General features: G+C 40.1%; 1 protein-coding gene across 1 annotated transcript in view; it reads left to right on the top strand.

Annotated features, from left to right (window-relative positions):
* SRGAP1 (SLIT-ROBO Rho GTPase activating protein 1) overlaps window positions 1-12,577 on the top strand; it is a 75,658-nt gene that overhangs the window by 19,934 nt on the left and 43,147 nt on the right. Inside the window, exons 4-7 of the mRNA XM_009887819.1 lie at window positions 3,261-3,443; window positions 3,833-3,961; window positions 11,252-11,473; window positions 12,260-12,361. Coding sequence (XP_009886121.1) covers window positions 3,261-3,443; window positions 3,833-3,961; window positions 11,252-11,473; window positions 12,260-12,361 — 636 coding nt within the window. The remainder of the gene's footprint in view (window positions 1-3,260; window positions 3,444-3,832; window positions 3,962-11,251; window positions 11,474-12,259; window positions 12,362-12,577) is intronic.

Raw genomic sequence — 12,577 nt, 5'->3', positions numbered from 1 at the left:
CAGGTGTCTCATTTCCTTCCTGAGTGGGCCCACGTTTTCCTTAGTCTTTCTTTTGTCACTGATATACCTATAGAAGGCTTTATAGTTGCCCCGGATGCCCTTGGCCAGATTTACTTCTATCTTGGCTGAGCTTTCCTAACCTGATCCCTGGCTGCTCGGACAATGTCTCAGTATTCCTCCCAGGCTACCTGTCCATGTTTCCACCCTCTGTAGGCTTCCTTTTTCTGTTTGAGATTGTCCAGGAGCTCCTTGTTCATCCACGCAGGCCTTCTGGCATTTTTGCCTGCCTTCCTCTTTGTTGGCATGCATTGCTCCTGAGCTTGGAGGAGGTGGTCCTTGAATATTAGCCAGCTTTCTTGGGCCCCTCTTCCTGCCAGGGCTTTATCCCACTGTACTCCAACAAGCAGATCCCTGAAGAGGCTAAAGTCTGCTCTCCTGAAATCCAGGGTAGCAAGCTTACTGTGTACCCTCCTCACCACCCTAAGGATCTGAAACTCCACCAATTCGTGGTTACTGCAGCCAAGGCTGCTCTTGAGTGTGACGTTCCCCACCAGTCCCTCCTTTTTGGTGAGAACAAGATCCAGCATGGCACCTCTCCTCGTTGGTTTCTCTATCACTCGGAAAAGGAAGTTATCGTTGACGCATTCCAGGAACCTCCTGAATTGCCTATGCCCTGCTGTGTTGTCCTTCCAACAGGTATCGGGGTGGTTGAAGTCCTCCATGAGGACCAGGGTTTGTGAATGTGAGGCTGCTCTTATCTGTCTATACAGGGCCTCAGCTTCTTGGTCTTCCTGGTCAGGTGGCCTGTAGCAGACCCCCACTGTAACATCACCTGTCTGTGCCCTCTGTTTAATCTTGACCCATAAGCTCTCGGTTGGCTCCTCATCCATCCCCAGGCAGAGCTCCATGACTCCTTGTCTCCCCTGCCTGTCCTTCCTGAAAAGCCTCTATCCGTTCATTTCAACTCTCCAATCAAAGGGACTAGTATGCATTTAATAATGCTTGTTCACTACCACGGAGAAGTGCAGCATATGTCATGGTGACAGTTCAGCATCTGCAAAATTATGACCTTACTCTCTCTTTTCAGCGCATACTTGATGGCTGATCAATAAGCACTTTGGGGACTAATTAAAGTCAGTTCGGTGATAGATACTCTCACAGGATAGTCTATCAGTTCAACAGTTTGGTGGACATTTGAGAAGTGGTATTGCTTTCTTCATCAGATTATTTTTCATTTTAATAACAGATCAATGGAGTTATTACATAATCACAAATTGGAGATCTGTGGATCTCAGAACACCTAGAATCACAGAATCATAGAATGGTTTAGGTTGGAAAGGATCTTGAAGATCATCGAGTTCCAACCCCCCTGCCATGGGCAGGGACACCTCCCACGAGACCAGGTTGCCCTATACTTCATATAGTAAGTCTATTTACAAGAATTAGGCAAGCCTGTCGCTGTCTTTTACATTACCTAACAGTCTTTTTAGAACTCCAGGGAGAAAAGATGGTATAATGTTAATGGAAAGAGACATATATGCAACTTAGCATGCAAATTCTAAGCTAATTTTTTGAGGAAGCATATACTGAAATACTTGGAACCCAACTCTCTAGCTTGTTCCCATTTATTTTCCATATGTGTCTGTCTAATGCTTTCTCAAGTTAAGTTTAGCTGCTGCAGTATCAGCTCTTAAAAAAAATTGACAAATCATGAAAAAGGATGGAGCTGTCAGCTTTCCTGAGAGACTTTCAAAGTAATGATGTCACTAGTGCATGAGATAAGCAGTGCTATCAACATAACAAACTGGACAGGGGTCAAATGTGTAGGCTGATTACTGCTCTGTACATAGTCTGTATTGATTTCTAAGCCAGTGTGGCTCAGGTAGGACAGACTCTGTTGTCTATCCCTAAGCATACTGCCAAAAGCAGGGCTTCTCTTTCAGTTTAATTATCTTAGGAATCGTTTGTACCGAGAACTTGTGCAGAGTTTGTTGCGAGAACATGGATTTCAAGTAAACGTCTTGGTTCTCCATAGACACTATGAGCTCTGTGTCGTTCTCACACAAAACTTGCCTTTCAGTCAGCATAGAGTGAGATTTGGTAGCATGTGGTTTAAGCAGGCAGTGAGAGGAAGAAGTACTCTTCAGTGATGTGAGGTTAGCGGAGTCAGCGTGGAGGCATCTGAGCCTTGGTGAGAGCTGGTAGTGATGCACTTGGGCTCTTTCACTCAACAAGTAGGCAAGATGAAATGTCACAGCCACTGCAGAAGGACATTTATGCCTAGTCCACTGGGCTATGTGGCACTCAGAAAAAATGCTTCAAACACTTCAGTGTTTACTGCTTTTGTCAAGCAGAACAAATCCTTGCTTCACCACTTAAGTCAGATGCTTTGAGATGTGCTGGTAGGAAACTCTGAGATAGTATTATTATTATTGTTCCCTCTGCAGGCAGAAAAACTGAGAGAGTACAAAAGAAAATAACTTCCCTAGGTGGTAAGACGCATGAGTTAGCCTTGTCCCACCAACTAAAAAGTCTCTGACAGAACTGACAGAGAACAAAAGATGAAAAATAAAAGCAAATACCTGTAGACTTCTGTCAAGAATCACTCAAAAGATTGAGTAAACAGGCCAAAAGGGAAGCGCACAATCTTGGTTTTAATTTCCTTTTCCCATCATTTTTAATAAAGCCGTATCGCCTTCTGTGCTTCTCAGGTTTGTTTTATAAATAATTTCTTCAAGAAGTGCATTTCTTCTCTTTGCAGTAATTTTTTTCTTTCTGCGTGGCTTTGTGAGTTAGACTCCCTGGGCACAGATTATCGACAACTTTAGGAATGCCTCTGGTAGCAGTGCAGGATGTAGGGAGCTGAACATGCCGTTTGGTTAAACTGGGAACTCTGCAGATCTCGGCTCTGCCAGCTTGCCTTCTCTTCCCAGCCCGGCTTTGTTCATATTCGGATTTTTGCCTCATCGATGTAGAGAGTGAGCTGCTGGGGCAGCGTCTGTTCCAGGTGGGTGTATGCAGTGCTGGGACAGGGAGCTCTGCACTCTGGTCAGGCCTTGGAGCGCAACTGTGGTGTAAAACAGCAGCAGCAGCAGTAACACTAAGTCCTGCTCCCGGCAGTTTGGGTTTTTTCAACAGAGAGCTGTAAACATATGTTTTTAAAAATAAAAACAAGGCCACTCTTTTTGATGCGCATCTCCAACTGCTTTACCTTTACCTTCATTTTCTCCTGACTCTCTTTTGACTCTTGTCTTTTGCAGGTCATGAAAACATACCACATGTATCATGCAGAGAGCATCAGTGCAGAAAGCAAACTGAAGGAGGCAGAGAAGCAAGAAGAAAAACAGATTGGGAGGTCGGGAGACCCTGTGTTTCATATTCGACTAGAAGAAAGGCACCAGAGACGGAGCTCAGTGAAAAAGATTGAAAAAATGAAGGAAAAAGTAAATAGTCTTTTTATTTAGCTTCATTTGAAGTAAATTCAGTGCATTTCTGACATTCTTTAGCATGATATTAAACAGAGAAGTCCAGCTGGGAAATAAAATTAAACAAGGTGCACATAATAAACTAGCAGTGGGTTATAGATAACTTGACTTAATTGCAGCTCAAAGAGAGGAATACTTAATTCCCAATATAATGCTTACTATATTGTTTGTCACATTTGAAACAAAATACTACGTTACCACTTTGTATTGCATTTGTTATATGCATAACAGGCTGGGAACTAAGATTCTTTCTTGTTAACAGGAACGTGTGCTTGAATTGTTACCATTTTTGCTACATACCAAAACCAAAGTAATTCAAATACATTAATATACAATCTCTTTCCTAGCGTCAAGCAAAGTATTCTGAGAACAAGCTGAAATCTATTAAGGCCCGTAATGAATACCTGCTCACCCTTGAAGCAACCAATGCTTCTGTTTTCAAGTATTATATTCATGACCTTTCGGATTTAATTGACGTAAGTATTGGCACATCTGGTTTTGTGTTTCTTCTGTTCAGGAATATTTCTTTTTTTTTTCCATTTTCAAAGGGAATACATTAGTCATATGGGTTGCCTACAATAGGTTTATCATTTATAATATTGTATGGTATAATCAGCAGATTTTCCCTTCAGCGTTATATTTCACAAAATAAAGTGCCTTTAAAGCTGGAACATTATGTTTGCTCCCCATGTGGCAAGAGAAAATATGACATGAGTTACACAAAAAAGGTAGACATTCCCATTTTTTACTATAAAAGGATTTCTGGGGTACAAATATTTTCTACAAGATAAGCTTCTCAAGTGGGCATCTAATAATGGTATTTAACTCAAAAGAAAGCATTTCCTCTGTGTCTTCAAAATCAGTTAGTTTCATTCATTTAGTCATTGAATCAAATAAACACTGCTTTTTATTCCTGTTTCACGTAGTTTGCAGAACAGACACAATCAATTCTGTACTCTGTACTGCCAACAGAATTGTTACTGATTTTCATTAAGTTATTCCTGTGAGAATGTCCTAGGAAAATGAGGCTGTACACTGATGTTGACTTGTACCAGCATTTGGTCTCTAGAACCTGTATTATTGACATTTTTAGATGACATGGAGGGAGCATCCCGCACTCTATCATGTCCCACTCTCTTTGTAAGCTGACCCCATATTTGACAGAGAAAATTTGGAGACGGCAAACACAAGCTCAACAATATTCATTCCCTAGCAATGTAGTATTAAATAAGTCAGTTGGTACGTCCCTGTGGCCCGTATGAAAACCTAGATATTTGGATATGCTTTCTACTGCAACAATAGCATTTGTTATTTACAATAGTAAGTAACATTCACATGCAGTCATTTCTGGTGGGATGTTCATCACAAAGATAAGCCAGCTAAGCCCTGGTATGTAATGTAGTATAAATTAATGCAGCATTTGACAAGCGGTTTCTCATTTCTACTGTCTGGAGAAGCAAAGCTTGACAGAGAAGGGGAAAATGCCTTCTTGAGATGAATGGTTTAAAATTGCATATATGTGTTTTATTCTATGTTTTCTAAATATTGAAAATCAGTTTTCTTTTACATTTCTGTTTTCCTGTAATTTGTAAAATATTGCCTATTTTGTTAGAGCTTTTTCCTTTTCCTTTTCAACTTTTTTTCTCTCCAAATGGTTTTGCTCCTATTTTTTTTCTTGCTTCTTTCTTATAAGAGATGGTGCTGTACCTTTTTTGTGTTTTCGGTGTTTCTCGCTGTCTCTATCTCAACATTCTTTTCTTCCTCTTTCCTACTCACTGTTGTATGTCTTCTCTCTTCTGATTTCTTCTGGTTTATTTTGCTTGGGTTTATTGTCCGTGTCTAATCTGCACCCGTGCATCTGCACATCCTGCTCGACCCACCCTGCCTGCCCAGGCAATGGAAGCAGTTACCAGGATCCTGACAGATGGTTGATCAGGGCAGAAGACTAAGGACAAGCAGCATACCTGCTAGAGTACCAACAGAGTACTCAATTGAGAAGCTGTCCCTACCTAACAGATGATTTTCCTGATACTGCTTAAAGGATGGTGGATTTTTAGCCTCTGTTTAGGGAATGTCTGATAAATGTAAACTTTATGAGTTCTTGACTGCTGGAATGAAGCAAAGGACGCTTTCCCCCTATTCCCAGCGCACCAACCCCTTCAGAAGCTGGAAAGATGCTCATTTTGTCTTCTCTCCTTCCTTCCCTTTTGGAGCTCGCATTTCCCAGTGAATGTCTCTGGTGCGTGTTTCTACTTGGTCAAAACTTTCTCAGGTTGCAAAACGCACCTGGTTCTTACCCATTTTATCGGTGTCCACAGAGATTGCCATAGCAGTGAAAGCTGAGGGGAGGAACCACAGGCCTGGAGCTCACAAAGAATTGCAAGGGGAGGAGAGGTGTAGCTCTCTGTGCATACATATACAAAGACAACACTCTTTGGAGTTGGTGTTTGTAAAGATATTTACACAACCATGAAGAGCTTTCTAACTGCTAGTTTTTAACAGAAGTATACATTCTACAATAGTTAGTAACACAGGAAAATGATACCTACTTTGCGTGGCTTTTTTCAAAGCGTGGACCAATGTAGACAATAACATTCTTTTGGCAAAATGGCTTTAGAAATGACTCTTCCCTAAGGAATTTAAATGGAAAGTCTAGCTGCCCTGTGCATCACTGTTTTATAAGAGTAGGCTGTAAACATGTGCAACCAGAATTTGCTTCAGAGCCAATTTAATCCGATTGTGAGCTTGTTTAAATGAAGTGTCTTTCAGACATTTGTATTTAATCAGAATATGCCATGAAAGCATTGGTATCTAGACAGAGTGTTTACTATTTGACAAAGGAAACGCTTTTTGTAAATGCAACAGTCTTGGCAAGATTTTGGGGTTTTATCATTGGAATGTGAGACATGCTTCCCACTGGCCTTATGTTGCAGCAATCCAGACTATCTCATTCTGTAAATCTATTAATGTCATGGTACGATTCAGACTTTTCAGAGCAGTGGAGGCGATTTCGTTCTTTGCCCTCTCTACTTTGTCCCCATCTGCCTGCCTGCCTTTCTGTGCTTGCCTGAACTCTCTCTTTGCCTGTACAGAAGGGGATTATTTCTCATCTATGTCTGAATTCCAGTTAACATGGAAGGGATTTAGATCTCCCCGAGCTGTTGGTGTTACCCATAAATGAAAATGAATGTTTTCCTACGTTACTGAAAAATATGTCTAATAAAAATGGGATAAATATATGAAGGAATGCAGTGAACTGTTCAATGTGGGTTTTGTAACAAGATTGGGGAGGGTTGTGGGATGTTATTTTTTTTACAAAAAGAAAAAATTTATAGTTTTTTTCATTTGGATTCCACTGCATTTTCCATTTGGGAGGCTCCTATGGAAAATCCTAAATTGCAATTCCTCAGCTGAACTCAGTCTGAACTGTTCAACTCTTTCATTTCATTAACAAAACTCAGAGCTTCTGACTTAAAATGATGATGTGTTCATCTTAAGCTCTTGTGATAAAAGCAAGATAAAAATATTGCTGGAGTCTTAGCTGGAGTTTTTAATGCGTTTAGTGAGCTGAGGGTTGGGACCAACATTTGCAAAGAAGTAGAGGGATAAACAGGATTTGATAGGCACGGTATATTTCTGTCCTCTGCATACTGTACTAGAGGAATTTGAATTTTCTGTTAAATATCTCTTCTCTCCTGACTATATTGTAGGATCTAGTTCAAGGGGAGGACAGGATTATTTTTTTTCTTTATTTTTATCCTTTAAAAACTAGCAAAGATTATTTTTTAGCTAAATTAAATAAGCTTTATCTAGCATGGAGACTTTTTTTTAAGATTGTGGGTTTAAGAGAAGCAACGGAGTACACACCCCTGCTAATCTGACTGTTAGTACCAACATCTGGCCCTATGGCACATGCTATTACTCATTTACTCGAAGATTTCCATGTAATTGAGTTTATTAGATTTATCTGGATGTAAGAGGAATGTAGGGACCTTTTTTCAGACTTACCGTGTACTCACGTGATCTGAAGATAAATGCTAGGAAATAGTGATCAAAACAATTTGGCTGTAGTTCTGCTGCTGGCATAAATAAAATATTCATGTGTTGGTCTTTCTTAGAGTGGAGTTTCTGAATCTCTAATTGCAGTCTGTATGCTTTGGATGGTTCGGAAGATAGGGAACATTTAGCTATTATGAGCTTAATTTATTCTGTAAAGGTTCTTTGTTAATCATTCATAGAACCAAGTTTAAAACTAGGCTAGAGTGTGTGGAGTTCACAGTCTTTATTACATAAGTTCTCATAAATATGATATGTACAGCCAGATCCCTTTGATTTGAATGTTGATGTCTGTGTAACAGGATGATTAGAAAGTGACTTGTTCAGAGGTTAAGCCTTTTTTTATGAATTTCTCTCTCCATTGGCATTACAATTTTATTATTATTCCTGAAATGGAATGAAGAGCAGCTTGGTTGTTTGATTGAAGCTCTGTGCTAAGCACTGCAGTTTGTTTTGTTCAAGCCTAAATATACTCTGGAGTGCAATAAAGACAGTAAATGCTCTTGAGACTGCTTCAGATTTAATTCCAAATAGGAATAAAATGCAAATTGCAAAATTAATTTTTCACACATACCCCAAATGCATCACTCATCTCCCTCCACTTTGCCCAACCAAAAGTCCTTACGAATCCAGAAATGCAATAAAACTCATAGTCTTTTACTTCATTCTCTCATTTCTCATCTTCATGTCTTGCTGCACCAACTGACATCTCATCTCTCTAGCCCATAGATTGATAGCAGATCTCATTAGCCACCTAGGCTGTAGCCTTAGTGTGCTGATTAGTGAACCTCAAAGATTCATATTTATTTTGGCTAACAGTGTAGTTGCTTACTTGAACTTTACAAATCTTTCTACAAATTTTCCTGAAAATCATGAGTACATCCATGCATGTGTGTGCGAGTGTATACATATGTACTTTTTTGCAACACCAGAAAGGTTGGTGATTTTTTTTCCAAGCCTAGTCAGACAGGATGTGGTGGGGGCAGCAGTTTAGCGGCAGTATATTGAATTTTCAGTCTTAGTAATGAACAAATACCCGAAGTGCCATCTCCATTATAGACCATTCTCTTTCTAAACCATCACTAGTACTAGCCGAGTAAAACACTACTCTTCTTTCTGAGTAGCCGTGAGTTGACTTTGTGACAGAGCCATTCCCCAGTTAAAATTATTTTTGTCTCCAAATTTTGGAGAAAGTGAACTATGGTCTGGCAGAAGTAAGAGCCGTGATGCCTGTGTGTTCATTTTTGCTTTAAAAAATAATAATAAAATATTCATTTCATAAAATTCAGGCATTTTAAAGTTCATTCAAAGAGCCACTGGTGAGAAGGCATTAGTTCAGGTTCTGGATTTAGTTCTTGTTTGCTCTACTGGCTTTGGCATTGCAAGAAAATGCCTTAGTCTGGCAGGATACTCTGTTTCACTTGAAGAATCCTTGATCTTGGCTGAGAGGCCGTATTTGGTAGCCCGTTCAGCTGTCATCATCTGCAAAAGATGACCATGGTGATAGTTACCGAGTAGATTAAAGGTTAAACAATGAAGTTCTTGGTACTGTCACAGCATAAAGGCTGCAGTCTTATATTCCAACTTGAAAAAAAAGCGACATCAGAAACCCAACTAATTGTTCTAATTGTAAATCAATAAGCTTTCTATTAATACTCAGATTAATCCTCTAGAGCCAAAATTCAGGCTCGAGATGCCTGTAGTTTTATAACACATGGATAGTTGGCCATGCTAAACCTGGCATTGCCCTCTATTTCTCATTTCCTCTCAGTTTAATCTTCCGTGAGGTCTCTCTGAAACTAATGCACATGAAATAAAACAGCTGTCCTGATCCACTTTCTTATCAGCACTTTTAGTCTGTCTTTTTCATCGAAGGTAGTGAATTAAATATGAGATCTGATTTGACACAGAACAAGAGAAAAACACCAAGAGATTTTTCCTTTTAGAAGCAATACTGTTTAGGCTGGAGGTCTTTGAAATATGGATGGGCTTCAGTATAAAAGTTGAGTGGCTGTTTTAGTAAGTGTAGCACAAATTTCCATGCTATAAATGCAAAAGAGAGAGGTTAACCTGTGTGTGTTTGATTGAACATGACATCTTTTTCCCCTTTGCTTTAAATGGTTCAACAGCTGGTTTTTGGATAGTCACTGTCCCACCTGCAGTAACTACCTGCAGTACTTGCTAAGGCTGAAAGCTTAGTCTTTCTGGAAGTTTTGTTGTGAATAAAACAGCCCTCTTTTGTCGGATTTCAGAGGGCAGTTTGATTACTAGTCATTAGTACACCTAAGGCAAGGTGAGGGCTTTCTTTCTCTTCTACACACAGGTTTACATATGGTAAATAGGTTGAAACCTCTTTCCCATGGAGTCTGTGCATCTGTATGTCTGTCCATCTGTGTCCCTCTCTCTCTTTTTCTCTCCTTTTTCAAACAAGTAAGAGGAAAGGGAGGGGAACGTGATCCCCTGAGTCCTAAGGGTCTGTAGTAGCCACGAGGGAGGCATGCGTATAAACGTAGTCTACAGTGGACTGAATTCAAATTGCTTCTTTACCCAACTGCATTGTTTATATCTGGCGAGTCCTGCAGGGAAGGATGAATTTAAACTGCAGGTGGGTACCCAGGACGGGTGGCTGGGGGCTGAGGGGTGCCCCAAAGCAGCATGCTCCCTGACTGCCCTAGCCAGGCATTGGCCTCCGACTGGGACAAATCTCTCCTGTTCGAATACAGAGCATTGCTTTGCGTGCAACTGTTAACAGGCTGATGTGTTGCTACTGGGGTGACAGAGAGGTTTGCGATACATCTACCATTACGTGGAAGCTCACTGAGCAGAAGCCGAGGATATTGTTTACTGTGTAATGTGGGGGAAAAATTAAAGAAACAATCACTTGATATGCTTACTGATGTGACATTTTAAAAATATATTCAGCTGTTCCTCTAAAATATTAACCAAACGTGAATAATGCAAACTGAGGATGTTTAAAATTCAAGAACAAACACAACTTTATGTTCTACCAATTAGGTTTCAATTACATTCCAGTGTTAGTCTCACCCCTAGAAAAAAAGACATAAATTATGACTTTCTGCATTTAGTAACATGATGTACATTGCTGGCTCTCAGCATGGGAAATAAGGTGTTTACAGTAAATACGTTTTCACTATCAGGGGAAAGGACGTTTAACCATTCTTGTTGCATCAAAAAGCATCTTAGATGGGTCACTAATACTACAAGCAGTTGTGGGGTTTTTTGTTTGGGCACAGACATAGTGAGCAGCAGTTCCTTCATTTTCAGTTTGGCGCTGGCATTGACTTAGATGGTAGAGTTATGTCAGGGTATGTTTAAATAGATGATCCGAGGCTTCCATATGACAATAATACTGAAAAGTCCACTTACGTGTAGAGTCCCAGACCTTTTCTATGTAAGTACAGTGACTGCATATCTGTATCTGATAAACAAATGCAAACGTATTGCCATACTTGTACACTTGATCTCTTTTCTAAAACTGTCCTTTAATCTTTGCAATAAAATGAGGATACTAAATAGTTAGGGTCTTGACCCCAATAGTGTATTTTAATTTACAAGATATTTTGTAAAATACTTCAAAGACAGAAGAACTTCAGGACAGAAAATTTTAGTGATAAATTTGTGGCTTGGGATATTGAAATGATGTTCCTTCTTTTTAATTTTTTTCTTTCACCTTTATTGTGTGTTTTTAGTGTTGTGATCTTGGATACCACGCTAGTCTGAACAGAGCCCTAAGAACATACCTTTCTGCAGAGTATAACCTTGAAACTTCCAGGCATGAGGGCTTAGACATCATTGAAAATGCAGTTGACAGCTTGGAGCCACGAAGTGACAAGCAGAGATTCATGGAAATGTACCCCACTGCTTTTTGTCCGCCAATGAAATTTGAGTTCCAGTCTCATATGGGTGATGAGGTCTGTGTACTGACAAGTATCCCCACAGTGACTCTTTCTGTTTCTATATATCAAGACAGAGAATTTATCCCCTTTTACAAAGAGTTTGGTAAAAGCCATTATTGCTACCCAAAAGCAAGTGGATCAGCAATAACATTTGCAAAACTGGCAGCACTGTTCTGAGCCTCTTCAGAGTTCTCAAGTAAAAACTGTTGTGTGTTATTATATTCTGTATTACCCATAATGACATTGCTGCAGATTTGCTGGCCAACCTGTGCTCAGCCCAGCACCAGCGTAAGTAGTGGCTTTATGTCTTCACTACCAGCCTCACCCATAACAGAGCTTGCGGGTGCTATTTGAGAGCAGCTGCAGAGCTGCTCCAAATTATGCATGCCGAAATGCAGCCTTTTCACCTTCTTCCTCCCCCATTTTATCATCTGGAGATTTCAAGCATCCTGGGTACCCCAGCTGTGCCCTGTTCTGCTACACCAAAGGCCAGTAGCAAAGCAGAATGCAGAATGACCCGTGTACATCGTTATTTGAAGGTAACTCCAGGGTTTGCATTTCTGTGTGATAGACAAGCAACACAAAGTAGCCATACAACAAGGCTGTGCTCTGTAGTCCTAAGATGTGGTAGCTCCACACCATATAACTCATAAACACATTCAGTTTAGAGGGACACATTTCGTTGTCTGCTTTATTAAGTTTTAATGGCTTTGGTAGGAATTCACCTAATTTTAAGGAGAGCAACCAAAGACTGGAGTTTTCTTTCGTTGTATCTTACAACTCTTTTTGATTCTTTGTTAGGTTTGTCAGGTCAGTGCCCAGCAGCCTGTGCAAGCAGAGCTTATGCTTAGGTATCAGCAACTACAGTCACGATTGGCCACACTCAAAATCGAAAATGAGGAGGTAAGATCTGTGTCTACATGGGCTATGCATTGAACACCATTTTCAGGAAGGTGCAGTGTTTTCTACTTTGTCAAAATCATGTAAATGACCCTGAAATGGCTTCAATCTGTATGGGCTGTTTTAATTTAAAAAATCAAACACTGGCAAATATGCTAAGGTACATCCTTGTCTGCTTTATAGAGGTTTGGAAACTTCGTCTTTTACATGTCCATACGT

Source organism: Charadrius vociferus, unplaced genomic scaffold (genome assembly GCF_000708025.1).
Source record: "Charadrius vociferus isolate BGI_N301 unplaced genomic scaffold, ASM70802v2 scaffold125, whole genome shotgun sequence".
NCBI classification, from domain to species: Eukaryota; Metazoa; Chordata; class Aves; order Charadriiformes; family Charadriidae; genus Charadrius; species Charadrius vociferus.
This window is presented reverse-complemented; position numbering and strand designations above follow the sequence as displayed.